This window comes from Neovison vison, chromosome 1 (genome assembly GCF_020171115.1).
Source record: "Neovison vison isolate M4711 chromosome 1, ASM_NN_V1, whole genome shotgun sequence".
NCBI classification, from domain to species: domain Eukaryota; kingdom Metazoa; phylum Chordata; class Mammalia; order Carnivora; family Mustelidae; genus Neogale; species Neogale vison.
In genome coordinates, this window is record NC_058091.1 from 85789360 (window position 1) to 85812318 (window position 22959).

At 39.1% G+C, this 22959-nt stretch overlaps 1 protein-coding gene across 1 annotated transcript in view; it reads left to right on the top strand.

Moving 5' to 3' along the window:
- DNAH8 (dynein axonemal heavy chain 8) overlaps positions 1–22959 on the top strand; it is a 336143-nt gene that overhangs the window by 291717 nt on the left and 21467 nt on the right. The window contains exons 88-90 of the mRNA XM_044250418.1: positions 13557–13713; positions 17677–17829; positions 17908–18097. Of these exons, the coding sequence (XP_044106353.1) occupies positions 13557–13713; positions 17677–17829; positions 17908–18097 (500 nt within the window). The remainder of the gene's footprint in view (positions 1–13556; positions 13714–17676; positions 17830–17907; positions 18098–22959) is intronic.

Consider the following 22959-nt stretch of genomic DNA (forward strand, 5'->3'; position numbering starts at 1 on the left):
GTGGACTGATGCAGGCCCAAGATCAGGAATAATGAGGGGATGGAGATGGTAGAGCGAAAACTGTAGGACATGTCCCACAGGAGACTGGTGGGATTTAGTAAGTTTAGAGCAATGGCTGAGAACCTTATGTAGTTTTCATCCATTTATTTCTGCTACCTGCGGGGTCGAGAGCACAGTGAGCCTTCTGTGTCTTTTGGTAGCTCTTTTTACTGCTCTGTCCAAAGGCTTCTATGCCATTGCTGACTGGCATGCTTTAGATGCCACAGCTATCTTTTCCCAAAATAGAGTGTCAGGATCTTGCAATCTCTCATTACACTGCGTAAGATCAAGTAGAAAGTTGCTAGAATTCTGCCTCCAGTCTGCTAGACAAGTAGCTTCTAGGACCCGTGACCCTTCTCCTCTGATCTCTCTTCTTGCTTAACTTCCTACCTGGTCTGTCCTTGGGTCTTCCCCGCCCACTCCTGCTCTCTTCCTCCTGGGGACCTTGGTCCATTTTTGGTTCTTGTTCAGGCAGTAGGCTCTGTTGTGCAGCTCTGCCTTTGGTCATTTTCTCCTCTTGACTCTGGTATTTCTGATAACTGGAATCCTAGGCATGCGAGCCCGCCTTCCTGGAGGGCTGTGTTCCAACCCCTCGCTGTTCCCCCATCAGCCACCAGGAGGCAGTAAGCAATTGCAGATGAAGTTTCTCAGCTAAAACCTACCCCAGGTCCTCTCCCAACAACGCCCCTCCCATTCCAGCAAGAAACGACTCTCCAAGTTGTGTGAGATGAAAGGGAGGAATCAAAGCTTCCCCTGACATTTCTGGTCTGGAAGCTGGGATGATGGTGGAGTTTGGAACGGAAGTGCAACGGAAGTGCATTTGAAGGGGAGTTGCAGAGTCCGGTTTGGGTGTATTGAATTGGGAGAGGCAGAAGGATGTTTCTGAGTGGGGAGAGAAACATGGATTGGAGTCCAGGTGAGAAGTTTCAATGTATTTGTAGAGATAACACTTGAAGCCATGAGAAGGGGCGGACTCTCTAAGATAACAGTGAGAAATCTGTGCAGATGTCCCCAGCTAGAAGAATCCTTATTAATTTATCTGACGTGCACCCTGTTTGATAGCACTCTTCCAGATAGGTTCTTGGGCTGTAATTGGGCCAAGGTGGAGAACTCTATGTCCCTGCTTCTAGAATCTGCCCTCTGAAGTTAGCATTCATAAATTTGAGAGGAGGGAGAGATTTGTGAAAGGGGATCATGAGTGTTTATCTTCCTTAAGAAGGCACAATCCCTGAAAAGGGGGTGAAGGTGGGATATACAGCTGAATAAATGTTTTAAAACAAGTAAAATCTCTCCCAAGAGCTTAGATACTTCGGCGACAGACACCATAAAAATGCATAGTTTATTCACATTTTATTATCTAGATTTATAAGGTACCAAGGACTCTGGAAATGCAACTATCTCAATGTCAAAAACAGTTATTTATCTTCACGCTTTTTCTCATTAACCATTATGCATATTTTTCTACCTTCTGAAATTTATCAAATGTTCTATTACAACTTTTATATTCATTTCTATGCAGGATGAATTTAATTATATTCCTTTTAGTATTAACTGAGATTGGAGTTTCAGGTTTTTATTAAAAATGTATTCTCGTCGTTATCTCATGTGCAAAAATGTATATAAATCTAAGCTGATTTGGGTGTGATCGTGCACCCGGATCTCATTAGATGGTTAATTGTTTATTTATAGACAGTTCCGTTTTTCATTTGTCTTGCATTTTTATTGCCATGACCTTGACTCTGCTATCCAACAGAGACGACCTGGACAAGTGGCCCCAACCACCACACTACATTACTAACATGTGCTTCTTCCCATATTTACTCCAAAGAGAGATTTTTCTTCTAGAGGTAACTTAAGACCAAAGCTCATGGAGTATTATAGTTCTTGTACTTCATCTCAGAGCATTTATGGGGACTGTGTTCCTGAAAGCCTGAAAGGCTTTTGAGGCATATAGAGATATTCATGGTTCTCCATTATAGCTAGCTAACCAGGGCTCTGCCTTTCCTATCTCCACAAACATTAAATCACATGGTGAATAAAGAAATGTGAGCTGGATAGCTCTGGCATTCTGCATCTAATGAAATGTGTGGCAGAGAGGTGATCTGGAGAGCTTGTGCAGGTCTTAGACAAAATGGGTCAGCTTTTCAGAAGGTTTCTTCCCCACGTCCATGTCTGGAGGATTCTTTTCAGATCACCTCATAAAAAAAAAAAAATCACCCACCAAGAAGATGATTTCCTAGATGAGACCTAGCTGGACTAGCATGTCCATTGACCCCTCCCTGGAGCGGTGGTGAATACGGCTCACTCTGGCCAACGGGAGAATGGTCATGTCTGCAGCAGCATGAGCTTTTGGCACCCAGCCCCTGGTGCAGAGCGGGTTTCCAGAGAGGCAAGGAGCTGGCGGCAAGCCGAGAGCTCCTGAGAGTCCCAGATGTGGGGTCTTTACCCTTTTTTATTTGTAGTTAGTACAGGTAGGAAGAATGAACTCTGATTTTCTTTGTATGAATGGAAACTTACGGTGGTTTTCTCTTCTTTAAACTTTAAGGATCTGTGCTTAAATATCATAATAAAAGCAGGGTTTCTTTGCCCTCAAATGATGTCTTTCTGATCCTCCTGTGTTTTGAGGAGCACATAAATTCACATATATGTTTCCCTTTGTGTGGGTTAAGATGCCAGAACCAGGTAAATAGTGATAATGGTAATGTACTATATACATTTACCATGAGAAGAAACAATTAAATTTTCATGCCCTTTAAATATTGGAGAATTGCTCTCCTTTATATCGAGGTTTAATAAAATTCAAGCCAATTGGCCTGAATTCAAAAAACATTTACTGAGAACTTACTTTCTAGCCAACTCAGGATACAGAGATTAGTAAGACACAATCCTTGCCCTTGGAGATCATCATGTACTAGGGAAAATGGATGATAAATAGTTATGTAATACGGTATGACAGACTTTAAAATCAGGCTTATATGGAGCATATGCGTGTGCACGCATGCGTGCGCACACATACACACACATTGCTATGAGAACAAAGACGAAGAAGCAATAAATTCCAATTTAAGAATTAAAGTAAGCTAGTGAGAGGGGCCACCTCTGAGCTGTGCCTTAGTGGATGTGCAGGAGTTCTCAAGTAAGAGAGGGGGCAGGGAGGAAGGGACTGCGGCACTGGGGACAAGAAGGACAGTGCGAGGAAAGAGGAAGAGAGGGAGCAATAAGTGTGTATACATGTATTGAGTCACTGAGTTGTACACCTTAAATATATACAATTGAAAAAAATTAAGAATAAAATGATTTGGCACACTGAAAAGAAAAGGCATAGATTAGGGCACATACATGAAGGAACAGTCCCAGGGGGAGGGGCATGAAGATGTTAGTGTGTGCTGTGTGTGCGAGGAGGAGAGTATCTCTGAACGTGGTAGGTCAGCAGCTGGGTGAAGACATTGATGTTCAAGGAGATGGGACAGGTGGGGCAAAGGGAGAATGAAAGCAGTGAGCTGAGTGTTGGGATTGTTTGATTTAAGAAGCAGAGAGCCTAGAAGTCAGCAGAAATGTGGATATGTGGAGATTAGGGTAAAGTTGGAGGTTTCATGCAGCCCAGCCTTGCCCGGTGGTTCACAGCCTTTGGTAGGATGACTGTGACAGTGACAGCTACATCTTTAACATAGCACTCTGCCCTCATTGACTGCCTTGACTGGATCTAATACTAGCATGAGATCATGGAGTAATATACATCGCAGAAATGTACCTGTGTGAGAATTGTATATAATAACATATGGATCCTTGACTTTTGATGACTTCATGTTATTGTCACATCAGCTGTTTTCCTAGGGTTTCCCCTTGGAGTTATCTGTATCTTCCTTGGAATTTAGATGACTTTTAAAAACTGAGATAGCACTGTACTTCAAAATTCAGGAATGAGTTGCAAATGCCTTTTGTCCCATTTTACTAAACTATTCTTTTACCTGTGTACGTGCTCAATTTTGTGTGTGCTTGATGTGTTAATCTTTCAGCTTTTTACATAAATGTATTTGGGGATATTCCAAAACCCCAATATCTGAGTAGAGGTTTCTCACCAAAAAATAATGAAAGCTAAATTTAAAATTCTCTATAAAATTATGCAAATCCAATTTTCCTTTTTTTAAAAAATATTTTATTTATTTGCCAGACAGAGAGAAAGAGTATACACAAGCAGGCAGATAGGGAGGCAGAGGCAGCGAGAGAAGCAGGCTCCCCGCCGAGCAAGGAGCCCGATGTGGGACTCTCTCCCAGGAAGCCAGAATCATGACTTAAGCCAAAGGCAGTGGCTTAACCAACTAAGCCACCCAGGTGTCCCTCAATTTTCTTTAAAAAAAAAAAAAAAGACCTTATTTATTCATTTGAGAGAGAGAGAGAGGCAGAGAGTTGGGAGGGGGGAGCACAGGGAGAGGGACAAGCAGACTCCATGCTGGGTGTGGAGTCGATCCCACTACCCTGAGCCAAAATCAAAAGTCAACTGCTAAGTGACTGAGTCACCAAGGCGCATACAAAATCAATTTTCATTTAATTTTATTAAAAATCAGCTTTTACCTTATTGGCCCTAATTATGAAACTTATATGTTTAAAGATAATGAGTTGATACCCCAACTCTGGTTGGGTTACAAACATTTGCTGGGTTTGACCCTCATCATCACCACCATATCCAACAAAAGTCCAGCTTATTAGAGCACAGTAGCAGATACATTTACCTTAGCCGTGACTTTTGGAAAGGATCCAGTTCTTTGGGTATGTGTGTTTGGGTCCAGATGTAGTAATCTACCTGCTAACCAAACGAAAATGCTGAAGACAGATCATCTCCACCATTTTTCAGCTGGTTCCCTATATGAATGAAAGGCTAGCTGAATAGAATTCTCTGTGTGGACACAAAATGTGGGTTTTTCATAAAGAAGCCTGGATAATTTTAGCTGTAGCTCCTTAGGATTTTGTTAGTTAGTGAGATAATCTGCACAATTCTCAGCTAGAGATGAAAAAGAAAAAGGTGTAATTCTTTCTGTACACTGTGAGGGAAGGCAGAAGGGGGCCTTTCTGGTGTGGCACAAAGATTACTAGGGATTTGTAAGATGTGTTTCAGTGGATCTCAAACATTTGTCACTGATGGGTCTTTGTTGAGTCCTTGGTGGGCTTTGTATCTGGAGGCTTATTTTTTTTTATTTTTCAAAAGAAAATTGCCTTAATCCTCTTCATTATAAAAAATCATACTTTCTCATTGAGAAAAACAAACAACACAGAAAACAGAAAGCAGAAAGTCATTACAGCAAATGCTCATCATACAAAAATCTCACTCTCAAAATACCATTCTAGATTTTTCCTATGCTTATACGTACAATATTTACAACAAAAAATTAGATTTTACCATGGTAAGGTTTTTGTAACATGCTATTTTTTTATTGAAGTATATATAGTTGAGACACAATGTTACATTTGTTTCAGAAGTACAACATAGTGATTTGACAACTCTATACATTATGCCATGCATAATGTAGCTATGATTTTTCCTCATACAACACTATAAAATTCTATTGACAATATTCACATGCTATACCTTTCATTCTTGTGACTTATTTATTCCACAACTGGAAGCTTGTACCTCCCATTCTTCACCCAGTTTGCCCATCCTCCCACCCCCCTCTGATCTGACAACCACTAGTTTGTTCTCTGTTTTATGGGTCTATTTCTGCTTTTTTGTTTTTTCACTTGGTTTGCTTTTTATATTCCACATATAAGTGGAATATTGTATTTTTCTTTCTCTGTCCAACTTACTTGGCTTAGCATAATGCCCTCTAGGTCCATCCATGTTGTTGCAAATGACAATATCTCATTCTTTTTTATGGGTGAATAATGCTGCAATTTATATTATTATGCTTGTTAATTGCAATCTTAATTGCAGCATTATTTACAATGTCTAAAATGTAGAAGCAACTTAAATGACCATGATTGATGAAAGGATAAAGAAGATGTGGCATATATATACAATGGAGTATTACTCAGTCATAAAACGAATGTACCATGCTATTTCATTCAATAATCTCAATTCAGTAACCTCACCTTACCAATGCATACAAAGTCACATCACATTTTTACCAGCTGTATAGATATTTAGAGAGCTTTACCAGGATTTATTACTACAGCTATCATTATAAACAGTCTTGTATGTACATCTTTGGACACTTGCTACTTTTAAAAACTGATTTGTTAAATATAAGAGTATTTATAACATGTGTGTAAAGTATAAAATGTTGCTCTTTTTGCATCACCATATCTACATTTTGCTCCATCTTCCTTGTATTTTCAACGAAGGGAATTTTAATGGATGGACTTCAGAAAGGATAATTATTGTAGTAGAAGGTTTGAGGTATAGAAAAGAATGGGTAAATCTAAATAAGTATTATAGCATAGAACAATAATTTTAATTGTAGGCTTATTTTTAAAAAAAGATAGAATTAAAATGCTGAAATGCCAGGAGGGAAGCAACTGTAGTTAAAGTTACCTAAGAGTCTTTGATTGAGAGGAGGGTAAAAATGTTAATTTTATACTTAATTAAAAATGGATGTTAAAATTTCTAGAATAAAGAGTTAAAAAATAGAAAGAGTATATAACTTCTAAACTAGCACAGGAGTGAAAACAGAATTTAAAAACCTCATATTCAGCAATAAGTCAAAGACAGGCAAACTTCTCAAAAGTTAAAAACAAATCTTAGGACATTGAAAAAATAAAATTATATTTTTTAAAAAAAGGAAAAAAAAGTTAAAAATAGAACTACCCTCCCACTCAGCAATCACACTATGAGTATTTACCCAAAGGATACAAAAATAGTAATACAAAGGAGCACATGCACCCCATTGTTTATAGCAGCAATGTCCACAGTAGCCAAATATGGATAGAATCTACATGTTCATCAATAGATGAATATATTAGGAAGATGTGTGTAATACACACACACACACACACACACACATACACACACACATACACAGTGGAATATTACTCAGCCATCAAATAGAATGAAATCTTGCTATTTGCAATGATTTGGATGGAACTAGAGGGTATTCTGCTAAGTAAAGTAAGTCGTTAAGAGAAAGACAAAATCCATATGGTTTAAGAAACAAAACAGAGCATTAGAGGGGTAGGGAAGGAAAAATAAAATAAGATGAAAACAGAGAGGGAGGCAAACCATAAGAGACTCTTAACTATAGGAAACAAACTGAGGGTTGATGGAGGGGATGTGGGTAGGGGGATAGGGTACTTGGGTGATGGGGATCAAGGAGGGCACATGATATAATGAGCACTGGGTGATATATCCAACAGATGAATCATTAAATTTTACCCCTGAGAGAAATCGGAGAGGGAGACGAACCGTGAGAGACTGTGGACCCTGGGAAACAAACTGAGGGCTTCAGAGGGAAGGTGGTGACAGGTGATGGGTACTAAGGAGGGCACATGTTGTGATGAGCCCTGGGTGTTATACTCAACTAACATTGAACAATACATCAAAAACTAATGATGTACTACCATACAGTGGCTAACTGAACATAATTAATTAATTAAAATTTTAAAAGTAAATTAAAAATTTCCCCTGAAACTAATAATATACTGTATGTTAACCAAATTGAATTTAAATAAAAAAAATTTTAAAGTTTTATTGACTTATAATTTGCCTATCATAAACCATAAATTCATTCATTTTAAGTGGTCAATTCAATGATTATTACTGTTTATAGACTTTTGTGACTATCACCACCTTCTAATTTTAAAATATTTCCATCACCCCTCAAAAGAATTATGTAATTCTTTTGTATTCAATTGTAATAAATTCCTACTACCACCCCCAGCCTCAGGCAACCAATAATTTACTTTCTCTATAGATTTGCCTTTCTGGACATTTCCTATATCTAAAATCATATACCAGCTGATCTTCTGTGGATGGATTCTTTTACTTAGTATAACGTTTTAGAAGCTCACTCATGTTGTAAAGTGTACCAGTACTTCATTGTTTTGTTTTTTTTTTTTAAGATTTTATTTATTTATTTGACAGAGAGAAATCACAAGTAGATGGAGAGGCAGGCAGAGAGAGAGAGCGAGGGAAGCAGGCTCCCTGCTGAGCAGAGAGCCCGATGCGGGACTCGATCCCAGGACCCTGAGATCATGACCTGAGCCGAAGGCAGCGGCTCAACCCACCGAGCCACCCAGGCGCCCAACTTCATTGTTTTTATGCCAAACAATATTCCAATATGTGAATGTACCACATTTTGTTTATCCATTTAGAAATTGATGAACGTTTGGGTGGTTTCTGGGTTTTGCTGCTAAGAACATTCGCATACAAGACTTTGTGTAGATATGGCTTTTCGTTTCTCTTGAATAGATAACTAGAAATATAGTTATTGAATCATATGATCATTCTTAACATTTTAAGAAATTGCCAGAAAAAAAAAAAAAAGAAATTGCCAGATTGTTTTCCAAACTGGCTGTACCATTTTATAGTACCCTCCAAAAATATATGAGGGTTGGGTTTTTCTCCATCCTTTTACCAATGCTTGCTATTGTCTGGTTTTTATTCTAATCATTCTTGTAGGCGTGAAGTGGTATCTCAGTTGCAATTTTAATTTTCATTTTTTCTATGAATGATGAGCGTCTTTTCATGTGTTTATTGGCCATTAATATAGCTTTTTTGTGAAATATCTATTTAAATCTTTTGCCTTGCCTTCATTCTTGAAAGATAATTTTGCTTGATATACAGTTCTTGGTTTGTAGTTATTTTATCCTAACATGTGCAACACACTTTTCCATTTTCTTCTGGCTTCCATCACTGCTCTTGAGGATTGGCCATCAGTCTTCTTGTCATTTCTTTCAAGATAATCTGTCTTTCTCTCTGGTTGCTTTTAAAATACTTGTTTTGTTTTTGGTGTTTTACAGTTTCATTGTGATATGTCTCCCTCTGGATTTCTATTTATTTATTTGTTGGTTTGTTCATCCTACATAGGAGGCACTGAATTTCCTGAACTTGAGGATTCAACTCTTTCACCAACCCCCATTCATTATTTCATCCCTTATTTCTTTTTTATTCTCTCTCTTCTATCTTTCTGAAGCTGTCCTGAGATATATGTTAGAACTCATCACTCTATCCTATATGTTTTTTAACCTCTCTTTCATATTTTCCATTTGTTTTCCTGTACAGCATTCTGCATAATGTCTTCAGATCTATTTTCCAGTTTCCTAATTCTTTACTTGGCCAAATCTAATCTGCTGTTTCACTCATTGTTAACTTTTATGGTACGCAGAATAATGAATCCCAAAGATATGCACATCCTAATCCCCAGAACCTGTATATATTTTATCTTTTGTGGCACAAAGGACTTTACAGATATTCTTAAGTGTAAGGGCGTAGGGGTGGGAACGTTATCATAGATTATCAATTGGCCCAATTTAATCACATGAACCAGTGGGAGATGGAGGCAGAAGTATAAGGTAGAAAGATGAAATGCAAGCAGGAGAAAAAATTCAAAGTGAGGGGTGCCTGGGTGGCTCAGTGGGTTAAATCCTCTGCCTTCAGCTCGGGTCATGGTCTCAAGGTCCTGGGATCAAGCCCCACATCGGGCTCTTTGCCTAGCAAGAGCCTCCTTCCTCCTCTCTCTCTGCCTACCTCTCTGCCTACTTGTGATCTCTCTCTCTGTCAAATAAATAAAACCTTAAAAAAAAATTCAAAGTGAAAAAGGGACTTGACCTGCCACTGTCATGAATAGCTACCAAGGAATTGGGGTCCTCAGTAAGAAAGTAGATTCTGCCAACAGCTCAAATGATCAAGGAAATGGATCTTAACCAATCACTTACAGAGAGAAACTCAGCCTTGCTGACATTTTTATTTTAGCCCAGTGAGACCTATGTAAGTCTAATTAACTACAGAACTGTAAGATAATAAATTTATGTGTTTTAAGACACTTACTTTTCAAAAAGATTTTATTTCTTTAGAGAGAGGGCACAAGTAGGAGGAGGGGCAGAGGGAGAGGGAGAGAAAGAATCTCAAGCAGACTCCTTGTTGAGCATAGAGCCTGATGCTGGGCTCAGTCCCGTGACCCTGAGATCATGACCTGAGCTGAAATCAAGAGCCAGAGGCTTAACTGACTGAGTCACTCAGGCACCCCAAGACAGTTATTTTGTGATAATTTTTTATAGCAGCAATAAAAAACTAATGCAGTTTTTCAATTTTGATATTTTTTCGAATTTTCAAAAGTTCTATTTGGCTCTTTTTAACATATGCTACTCATGTTTAGATTTTCCTGTCTCATATTTTCAATAACACTTTTTTAAAAATTCCTGATATAGTAAAAACATCTATTTAATGTGCATCTGAAAATTTATTATCTGTGATCTTTGCAGGTCTGGTTCTGCTTTGTGTTGTTTCTACTGGCTCTTGCTCACAATAAGAGGTCTTGCTTTGTTTCTTTATGAGGTTTTTTTTTTTAATTTTTGACTGTGAGCTCATGTCTGTTGGAAATTAACTGTTGGATTCTTTGAGACCTGGTTGTAGGCACATTATTCTAGGAAAGGTGTGTGTTGGTTCGACCACCTGAAACTTCCTGGAAACACCTCAAAACAAATTTCTAGTTTGAGGATTTTAAATTTATATAAGTAATATGAGTGAATATTAAGTAATACAATAAACATGGTGAATTTTCAGGAAGAGGCAGTTCAAGTTAGCTGCATAGGAAGTTCTTGAACTAAACTCCTCCCACAGACACACCAAAGCTACAGCTACATATGGAACAGTTCCTTCTGCTGTTCCATAGTGAAGTGTAAAAGGACTACATCAAGATGGGTAGGAGAAGCAGAAATGTCATCTCATCCAAATCCTCACCCCTGGCACAGTGACATATAATTGGGAGGGATCTCATAAATGCAGAGCTTCTCTTTTAGAAGCAAAGGGATTATGTCCCACATCAGGAACTTCAACCCTTGGGACCTGTAACAGAGAGGCAAACCCCCAAAATGCCTGGCTTTGAAAACCAGTGGGGCTTATATCTAAGAAATAATACCAAAGGGTTGTAGGGAATTAAGATCCTGCTTTTACAGGGCTCATGAGCAGACTCACTCATCCCTGGGACTCAGAGCAAAGGCAGCAGCTTGAAAAGCACTTAGAGCATTTCTGAAGGAGATTTATTTGTTAATCTTAAGGCATCTGCTGGAGGGGCAGAAACCTGTTGGGACTCTCGCTAGGGATGGGCACCAGTTTTGTGTTCTCCCTTTATCTTACTAGAGCCTGTGGGAGTGTCCCAACCCCAGTGGCTCCTGTGGCCCTGCTAAAGCCAGAAGACACATGCGGCCCACACAGAGGTCCTTGCATGTCCCTTGCATGCCTGGCCTGATAGCAGGGTGGAGGGGGGATGCATTTCTGGTCCCCAGAGGACTGAAATAATTGGAGAAACAGTTCTCAACAGGTTGCTACCCCCAAGGCATGGTACACATAATGGACTAAAGCACAACCTCAGTCTTCCTGTGAAAATGCTTATTTATATATTTGCTATCAACTTAAAATAGACTTTTTTTCCCGAAGATTTTATTTATTTGCCAGAGATCACAAGTAGGCAGAGAGGCAGGCAGAGAGAAAGGGGGAAGCAGGCTCCCTGCTGAGCAGAAAGCTCGATGCGGGGCTTGATCCCCAGAACCCTGAAATGACCTGCGCCAAAGGCAGAGGCTCAACCCACTGAGCCATCCAGACGCCCCTTAAAATAGACTGTTATATTTATAAGTTGCTATATGTGAGCCTCATGGTAACAAAGCAAAAGTCTATCATAGATACAGAAAAGATAATAGGAAAGGAATCTAACACTAGAGAAAGTCATTAATTCACAAGAGAAGAGAAGGAGAAGAGAAAAGGAACAGAAAAGAACAAAGAACAGTCAGAAAACAATGAACAACATAACAATGAGCACATACCTGGTAATAATTACTTCAGATGTAAATGGGCTAAATTCTCCAATCAAAATCATAGAGTGGTTGAATGAATTTAAAAAACAAACAAACAGGGGCGCCTGGGTGGCTCAGTGGGTTAAAGCCTCTGCCTTCCGCTTAGGTCATGATCTCAGGGTCCTGGAATCAAGCCCCGCATGGGGCTCTCTGCTCTGCGGGGAGCCTGCTAACTCCTCTCTCTCTCTCTCTGCCTGCCTCTCTGCCTACTTGTGATCTCTGTCTGTCAAATAAATAAATAAAATCTTTAAAAACAAACAAACAAACCAAAAATGAAGACCCATGCTTCCTACAAGAGACTCACCTTAAATGTAAGGACATGCACAGACTGAAAGTGAAGGAATGAAAAGTGAGGTTTTATGCAAATGGAAACTGAAAGAAAACTTGGGTAGTTATATCAAACAAAATACACTTTTAAACAAAGACTGCGATGAAAGACAAAGATGGTCATTAAATATGATAAAGGGTCAATTCAACAAGAAGATACAACATTTATAAATCTTTGTGCACCCAACATAGGAGCACCTAAATATATAAAGCAAATACTAACAGACCAAATGGGAGAATTTGACAGCACTGCAACAATAGTACAATAGTAAAATGTAATACAATAACAGTAGGGGTCTTTAATATCCTACTGACTCTCACAGTCATGCAAACACACTATCTGTGTTTCTAGACCCAGGCACTTCAAGACAAAAACTAAGTGTGTGCCTCTCAGAGCATCTGGTTGACCCAGAAGAGATCTAGAGAGTGAGAATAAAAGCAAGAAAGAGACACGGACAGATGACTGTTTTAAAGCATCCTGTTCTTTTCTTCCACAACATGTATTAAAGTAGTATCGACAAATGCATCCCTCTTCCACTAGATAGTGAGGGGCACCAAGGCAAGGATCTGTTTATCACCATATTATAGCACCTAACTCTGTGCCTGATACATAGTAAATCTTTATTGGATACATAGATTTTAAAGATGGGTGGATACCTTTAGACAGGTGCAGCAGATGGATGCCAATAGATTATTTTGGAAGTCATAAAGTGGGAAAGTGAGAAAAAAACAGAAAATACCAAAAACATTTTAGTAATGTGTAATTCACAGAGGAAAAATGAGTGATCTTCTTTGATCTAACAAACTGTCATGTTATTATAGATTCTCATGTCCAGGCTATTACTGGGCAGAATAAAAGGACATGTGTTTGTTGCCCAGCACGAGGTTTGTAGTGACAAGCAAAATTGGATAGTACTATTTTGGGTTACTGAGGACATCTGTGGAATCTCTTTCCCTGAAAATGGGGAGAGCCTTTCATTTCTGTGATGTTCTTCATGTTTTGTTAGGAGGCAGTAGGATATGGATCTCTAGTTTTTTCATTCCTGTGGGTTGATGGTAAAGTTTCCTCCCCCGCCCCCTCTTTTTTCTATCTGGCTTTAAGTGATCTTATTCAGTTCATCTTAGCTTTGATAATTATCTCTGAACATACATTTCCCTGCTACATTCTGAACAGTTCACTCTTTTATCAGGTATCAGAGTAACACTGCTTCTGCTGTTCTTGAAACAATTACCAACATTCAACCCAAAGAGAGTGGAGGGGGTGTGGGAGAGACCCGGGAAGCCATCGTCTATAGATTATCTGAAGATATGCTGAGCAAACTGCCTCCTGATTACATTCCTCATGAGGTAAGCTACACCCTTTGCCCCCTGGTATGTACAGGGCTGTCTTTGGGTTCTACAAAGCCTAGGATGTCCTGGGACAGTTGATTTCATTCTCTCCCCTCTCTATTCATTCCTGCTTCCTTTGCAACTCTTTTCTTTTAACCTTGTGGTTTCTTACTTGCTTTGTCTCAAGTACCTTGCAAAATATGATCTGCACTTTTTCTGATGCCTTTCTTCATCTGCTTCCTACTCTATCTTCTGTTTCAATTGCCTTTTCTCTACCCTTCTCCCATCCTTGGATTCCTCTGTCTTTGGATCCCCAGACATCTTATCCTTCTAGGCTGGAAATGTCTCTCCACTTCTCTTACCCATGCCTGCTTTGTCCACTCAGCCAGTGGACAGTCCACCCAGCCAGGAAAGCAAGCCATTTAAATGAATTCACTCCACATGGGGATGGCAATAGTTTTCTATTTCTTGAACCTCTCAGCTGTTTGCTTATTGACCTAAGCCGGTTTTTCTCAAAATATTTTTAACCTCAGGCCCCCTTTACAAAATGACTGAGGACCCCAAATAGCTTTTGTTTATGTGGGTTATAACTACCGATATTTAATATAGTAGGAGTTTAAACTGATACATTTCAAAAATATGTATTAATTATTACAAAGTAATAGTAAAAACCCCACTATATACTAACACAAATAATATTTTTATTTAAAAAAATTATATTTCCAAGACAAAAAAAATCATTGCGAATAGTGGGATTGTTTTACATTTTTGCAAATCTCTTTCAGGCCCGTTTAATAGAAGGTAGGTAGATTTTCATATCTGCTTCTGCATTTGATCTGTTGTGATCCCATATGTCACGTAGCTCTGGAAGACTTCTCTGCATATTCCTGAGAGAAGAAGAGTTAAAAAGTCAAGTGATGTCTTAGGATTACTATGAAAAACATTTAACTTTGTGGACTCCCTGAAAGCCTCTCTGGGCCTGAGGGGATCTTTGAGAACAGCTGATCTAAAAAAAAAAAAAAAGAAAGAAAAGAAAGCCTTAATTGTGGTAAAACTTCTGGGTGGTTGAAATTTCTGTGAAAGGTCCTCTTTCTTGGTTTTTCTTGGTCTCCTTCTTTATGCAAGAAGATGGGGTTGTGTCCTGTGGCCATCTAGGACCTCCTCTCTCCTGCTTTGAGCCTCCACTCCTCACTGCTGACTGTCAGAGTCCCAGATGTGGCTGAGTCAAGGGTAGCTCTTCAACCAAGAAGGGAGAGGCTAACGCCCTAGTACTGGTGTAACTGTGGTCTTGTGTCTACCCTGACTTGCTTCCCCGAGTCCGGGGAAAATTGATCTTGTTTGCTGGGAGCCCCGAGGCTGCTTGAATACAGGCCTCCCACTGCAATGAGTACCCTCAACAATAAAAAACATTTTCTGGCTTCTTAAAATGGTTTTTTCTTCTGTTATGTAAATAGGTACCAAGGCATTTGGCCAAGATACTGAAATCCATTGCTTCACATAGAGATAATTGTAGTGGGGGGGGGGACGTTTTTGCAGACGGATACATGCTGTAAGTACATACTTTCAATGGCTCATTGTAAGTGATCTTCAGGAGACAGGTGAGGCATAAAACCTGCCTGCAAACATTTTCAAAGCTGGCACGTGAAGGTGAGCTAAAACTCACTCTGGTTGACTAGACCACAGGTTCATATTACCAGAGGAGTGGGGCCAGGATCTTGGGATAATTTGAGCTATCCAGGCTTGGTCAGGACCACTTCCCCAAGTCCTCTGTTCTGGCAGTACTCTAGCAGGGACTGAACGCGAGGGATGTCGCTAAGTGGTTTGCTAAATAGGAAGGAGTTTGTACTAGGGCAGCTAAAACGGCTTCCTCCTCCAAGATCACTTACCTTTTAGTGTCCTTTATTTCGCTTCTGAGAGATGTGTTCTTGAAAATGTGGCTGTAAAGTGAATTTTGTAAATTGAAATATAATTATACTATTGACTTCCATGGTAAAAACGCAGCCACATCACTCAAGAAGAGACTACCGGGTCCCGGAAACATAATGAAAATCCTATGTAAGACTGTAGCCCATCTTTCTTCTTATTAATAAAAAGATAATTTTAGGCTGGAACAATAACCATATTCAAAGTAAAATCAGTACTAAAATTAGATTTTCAAGAGTTTCAGGTTTTTCTAAGCTTGTCTCTATTGCAAAAGAATTTTCTCATTTAAAACTGTAAGTAGGCATAAACAATTCTGTCATGCTGAAAATAAATAAATAAATAAATAAATAACCGTAAGTAGGGCAAGGTGATTAGTTTGGGGCTGTTAGCATATTAAAAGGTAGCTGGGCTATTTTTTTTTTTAAAGATTTTTTATTATTATTTATTTATTTGACAGACAGAGATCACAAGTAGGCAGAGAGGCAGGCAGAGAGAGAGAAGGGGGAAGCAGGCTCCCCACTGAGCAGAGAGGCCAACATGGGGCTCGATCCCAGGACCCTGAGATCATGACCCAAGCTGAAGGCAGAGGCTTTAACCCACTGAGCCACCCAGGCGCCCCTACTGATGTGACATGGTGCCAATACCTGGGCTGAATTTCCCACTTATGGGGGCTGCAAAAGTATTTCTATAATTTCCTTTTTCCTTCAGTGTGAATTTCTACAGAGTAGTCATGATTTAAAGGGGGCTGGAGGCTGAAGGGCTCAAGATGAGAATGAGGCAGTGGAGCCTGTAAAAATGTAAGTTCCAGAACCAGGAATTTAGGAGAATGCCTGAAGGTTGGTATGGTGACTGTGTTAGGGACCTCCACCAGCATGTTTGGGATTGCAATATCATTTGCTCTCCCTGCCCAGATACTCCCACCTGGGCTGTCCGATTTTATATCACTGCTTCCCTGAGTTTGTGCTTCCCCTCTTCATCCCTTGTTCATTCATAGAAGTGGCCCAGCTGCAGGAAAGCAGAGGGGTCCATTGCTGAATGGGACACTTCAGCACCATGGTTGCAAACGTGTTATGGAAAATGAGGGGAATGGCCCAGATGAGCCTGCAGTCCATCGTCTTTAGCATTCCATGACTCAAGAAGGGGGGCTGTGGGTGTCTCCAGCAGAGAATCCTGCAGCTGGCTTTCTGGTGGTTCTGTGGACTAGTACATCTCTCTAAATTCTGTCCCACTCCATGCGCCTCTCCTTACCCTTCCTATACTGGCATCTCAATTGTGGCAAGGAGAAAGTTCAGATCTCTGTATGAGTTCTTGCCGATATTCGTAGTCAATCTTTTCTTGGGGATAGGTCACTAAATTCAAATATGCATATATATTGGTTTATTTTCCAATAATTATTATATTTTATTATTCCCAGAACCAGATGCTTTTATATTGATCTCTTCAAATGGTCAATAAATGGTATACTAAAGGGACAAACGACAGGTGCTTAATGGCTCTCACACAAAGTCAAATATTTTCATTGATTAGATTAGGAAAGGCTCTCTTGAGACACCCTAACCAGGGCAATAATGATCTTAGGAAGCTGCAACCAATGATTCATTGGTTGCTTGTTCTGTAAAGATTTTGGCCATATTAACTTTCTGTGACATTTCTAATAACGACTCTGTAAGCATTATGAAAAAAAAAACCATGCCAAACTGTACTTTTACAAAGGTTAGATTGCAAAAGAATATTTAACTGACACTTAGCACTTAATCATTTGAAAGGGGGAAAAGGTACAATTTTGTTTCAGCTTTTTAAAGTACATTTCCAATTACCAACTAAGTACAATCAGTAGGGAATAAAAACCATTTTAGTTGAACAGTAGTTTTTGAGGCCTGGAAAATGGGGGATTTAATGTCAAGTTTGGTTCCGCAAGAGATATTTTAGAATCCATTTGGTCTAGTAGAGATATATCCAGAGGAAGAAAAAGAATAGAGAAGGAAGAGCTCATTGGAAGAGAAATGACAGATGATTTAAAAAAAAATCCTTTCTTGTATGCCTTTTTTTTTTTTTAAGGTGAAAGCTCGTTTGATAAAGATGGGACATCTCAATTCAATGAACATATTTCTTAGACAAGAAATTGACAGAATGCAAAAAGTCATCTCAATACTTCGCAGTAGCCTGAGTGATCTAAAATTGGCGATTGAGGGGACAATCATTATGAGTGAGGTGAGCTATGATCTCAATTTTCATTTCCCTCTTTTGTTGGTGTTGCCCATTCTTATCTTTTAACTCACTCCTTTTCAGAATTTGAGAGATGCCCTGGACAGTATGTATGATGCTCGCATACCTCAGATCTGGAAGAGAGTGTCCTGGGACTCATCCACACTGGGCTTCTGGTTTACTGAACTTCTGGAAAGAAATGCTCAGTTTTCTACTTGGATATTTGAAGGGAGGCCCAATGCATTTTGGATGACTGGTTTCTTTAATCCCCAAGGTAGGTGCTCATAAGAGAGTGGGCAAAGTTGGAGGATGAGGGTGTAGTAGCACTGTGTAATAAATACATATTATAATACCACTGCAGGTACAGCTTGCTAAGTGCTGAAGACATGTTTTCAAATGCTGGAAACCACAGATGAACCTTCTGTATTTGTTTTATAAATTCGATCTGAAATTCATTCTACCATTGCTTCCACAGTAATGGAAGCAACCCTTCCATTTTTCTTCTCATCTGCCTCAGCAAGCCTGTGGTTAGGACATGTGAAATAGTAAAGTATTGTTCAAGTCTTAATTTTAAATCTTTATGAAAATGACAAACATGAAGCACCCACATAGGCAAAAATTGTTTCCAGATTTCAGGAAATTAGACTGATTTCAAAAACCATCCTGTGGCAAAACTTTTGTGGAGTGAACTTCTAGAGTCTGTCCCCGCTCAGTTCCTCCCCTGAAATTGTGCTTTGTGATTCTGCTGCATTTCTTCCTTCACTCTAGACATTTTTACTAAATTACTGACTAGATGTCTATTGAAATAATAATAAACTATATATCATTTGGCAAGCTCATCAAAACCACCATGGTTAGTGTTTCAGACTTTAAAAATGTGGCGTTCATAAAGTTCTGAAACATGGCAACTTTTTTGTCTACTATAATGTGGATCGTTCTACTTGAAGTGATTCTTTCTTTTAAAGTTTTTATTTAAATTCTAGTTAGTTAACCTACAGTGTAATATTAGTTTCCTGTGTACAATATAGTGATTCATTGCTTCCATGCATCACCCAGTGCTCATCACAGCAAGGGTGTTCCTTCATCCCCATCACCTGTATCACCCATGCCTCCAACCCCTTCCCCTCTGGTAACATAGTTACTGGTCTGTTTCTCTGTTTGCCTTTCTCTCTGTGTATTATTCCCTTTGCTTATTCATTTTTTCCCCTTAAATTCCATGTATGCACAAAATCAGATGATATTATCTTTCTCTGACTTATTTTGCTTAGCATAATATTCTAGCTCCATCCATGTTGTTGCAGATGGTAAGATTTCATTCCCTTTTTTATGGCTGAGTAATATGCCAGTGTGTGTGTGTGTGTGTGTGTGTGTGTGTGTGTGTATAACATCTCTTCTTTATCCATTCATCAGTTGATGGACACTTGGACTATTCCCATAATTTGGTTATTGTAGATAATACTGCTATAAATATCAGGGTATGTGTATCCCTTTGAGTTAGTATTTTGTATTCTTTGGGTAAATACCTAGTAGGGTCATTGCTTGATCATAGAGGAGTTCTATTTTTAACTTTTTTGGGGAACTTCCATACTGTTTTCCAGAGTAGCTGCACCAGTGTGCATTCCCACCAACAATGCAAGAGTGTTCCCCTTTCTCTCCATCCTTGCCAACACCTCATGTTTCTTGTGTTGTTGATTTTAGCCATTCTGACAGGTGTAAGGTGATATCTCTTGTACTTTTGATTTGCATTTCCCTGATGATAAGTGATGCTAAGCATCTTTTCATGTGTCTCTTGGCCACCTGCATGTTTTCTTCAGAAAAATGTCTATTCATGTTTTCTGCCTATATTTTAATTGGATTATTTGTTTTTGGGATATTGAGTTTCACAAGTTCTTTATGTATTTTGGATACTAACCCTTTTTAGGATACGTCATTTGCAAATATCTTGTCCCATTCTTTAGGCTGCCTTTCAGTTTTGCTGACTGCAGAAGATTTTTATTCTGACGTAGCCCTAATAGTTTATTTTTGCTTTTGTTCCCCTTTCCTCAAAAGACATACCTAGAAAGTAGTTGCTCCAGCCCATGTCAAAGAGGTCATTGGTTGTGTTCTCTTCTAGGATTTTTATGGTTTCAGATTTCATATTTGGGCCTTTAATCCGCTTTGATCTTATATTTGTGTATGGTGGAGAAAGTGGTCCACTTTCATTCTTTTGAATGTTGCTGTTCAGTTTTCCCAACACTATTTGTTGAACAGACTGTCTTTTTACCATTGAATATTCTTTCTTGCTTTGTTGAAGATTAATTGACTATGTGATTGTGGATTAATTTCTGGATTTTCCATTCTGTTCCATTGATCGGTGTGTCCATTTCTGTGCCAGGACTATAGAGTCTTGGTCACTATAACTTTGTAATATAACTTGAAGTCTGGAATTGTGATGTCTCCAGCTTTGCTCAGCTTTTCGAAGATTGCTTTGGCTATTCATGGTCTTTTGTGATTCCATATAAATTTTAGGACTGTTCGTTCTAGCTCTATGAAAAATGCTGTTGGTATTTTGATAAGGATTGCATTAAGTGTATAGATTTCTTTGGGTGGGTTAGATTTTTTTTAAATTTTTAATTTTCAGCATAACAGTATTCCTTGTTTTTGCACCACACCCAGTACTCCATGCAATCCATGCCCTCTCTAATACCCACCACCTGGTTCCCCCAATCTCCCACCCCCACCCCTTCAAAACCGTCAGATTGTTTTTCAGAGTCCATAGTCTCTCATGGTTCACCTCCCCTTCCAATTTCCCTCAACTCCCTTATCCTCTCCATCTCCCCTTGTCCTCCATGCTATTTGTTATGCTCCACAAATAAGTGAAGCCATATTATAATTGACTCTCTCTGCTTGACTTATTTCACTCAGCATAATCTCTTCCAGTCTCCGTTCCTGATTAAAACGTTTCAAAGTATAGGGATAGAAAGAACATTCCTGAACTTCATAAAATCTATCTTTGAAAGACCCATAGCAAATATCATCCTCAATGGGAAAAAGCTTACAGCCTTCCCATTGAGATCAGGAACACGACAAGGATGCCCACTCTCACCACTCTTGTTCAACATAGTATTAGAAGTCCTAGCAACAGCAATCAGACAACAAAGAGAAATAAAAGGTATCCAAATTGGCAATGAAGAAGTCAAACTCTCTCTCTTCGCAGATGACATGATTCTTTATATGGAAAACCCAAAAGACTCCACCCCCAAACTACTAGAACTCATACAGCAATTCAGTAATGTGGCAGGATACAAAGTCAATGTGCAGAAATCAGTGGCTTTCTTATACACTAACAATGAAAATACAGAAAAGGAAATTAGAGAATTGATTCCATTTACTATAGCACCAAGAACCATAAGATACCTGGGAATAAACCTAACCAAAGAGGTAAAGGATCTGTACTTGAGGAACTACAGAACACTCTGAAAGAAATTGAAGAAGACACAAAAAGATGGAAGACCATTCCATGCTCTTGGATTGGAAGAATAAACATTATTAAAATGTCTATACTGCCTAGATCAATCTATACTTTTAATGCCATTCCGAGCAAAATTCCACCAGTATTTTTCAAAGAGCTGGAGCAAATAATTCAGAAATTTGTATGGAACCAGAAGACCCCGAATCGCTAAGGAAATGTTGAAAAACAAAAATAAAACTGGGGGCGGGGCCCCTGGGTGGCTCAGTGGGTTAAAGCCTCTGCCTTTGGCTCAGGTCACGATCTCAGGGTTCTGGGATCGAACCCCACATCGGGCTCTCTGCTCAGCAGGGAGCCTGCTTTTCCCTCTCTCTCTGCCTGCCTCTCTGCCTACTTCTGATCTCTGTCTGTTAAATAGATAAATAAAATCTTTAAAAAAACTAAAAATAAAAATAAAACTGGGGGCATCACGTTACCTGATTTCAAGCTTTACTACAAAGCTGTGATCACCAAGACAGCATGGTACTGGCATAAAAACAGACACATAGACCAGTGGAACAGAGTAGAGAGCCCAGATATGGACCCTCAACTCTATGGTCAAATAATCTTCGACAAAACAGGAAAAAATATACAGTGGAAAAAAGACAGTCTCTTCAATAAATGGTGCTGAGAAAACTGGACAGCTATATGTAGAAGAATGAAACTCGACCATTCTCTTACACCGTACACAAAGATAAACTCAAAATGGATAAAAGACCTCAACGTGAGACAGGAATCCATCAGAATCCTAAAGGAGAACGTAGGGTAGGTTAGATATTTTAACAATATTTGTTCTAATGATCCATGGTCATGGACTGTCTTTCCAGTTTTTTGTGTCATCTTCAATTTCTTTCATCAGTTTTTATAGTTTTCAGGGTACAGGTCTTTCACTTCTTTAGTTAGGTTTATTCCTAGGCATCTTATTTTTTTTAATGCAATTGTAAATGGGATTGAGTCCCTATTTTCTCTTTCTGCTGCATTATTATTGGTGTATAGAAATACAACTTATTTCTGTACACTGATTTTGTTTCTTGCAACTTGACTGTATGAATTCTAGCAGTTTTTTGGTGGAGACGTTAGGATTTCCTATACAGAGTATCATGTCATATGCAAATGGTAAGTTTGACTTCTTCCTTGATTATTTGAGTACCTTTTATTTCTTTTTGTTGTCTGATTGCTATGGCTAGGACTTCTAGCACTATGTTGAAAAAAAGTGATGAGAGTAGACATCCCTGTATTATTTCTGACTCTAGAGGAAAAGCTCTGTTTTCCCCTATTTAGGATGATGTGAGCTGAGGACTTTTCATAGATGGCCTTTATTATGTTGAGGTATGTTCCCTCTAAATGTACTTTTTTGAGGGTTTTTTTCATGAATGGATATTGTACTTTATCAAATGCTTTTTCTGGATCCATTGAAAAGATTGTATGCGGGCACTTGGGTGGCTCAGTCATTAAGTGTCTGCCTCTGACTCAGGTCATGATCCCAGGATCCTGGGACAGAGCCCCATTCCCTGCTCAGTAGGGAGTCTGCTTCTCCCTCTCCTGGTCCCCTTGCTTGTGTTCCTTCTCTTACTATCTCTCTCTGTCAAATAAATTGATAAAACCTTTTAAAAAGAGAGAAATGATCATATTATTCTTACCCTTTCTCT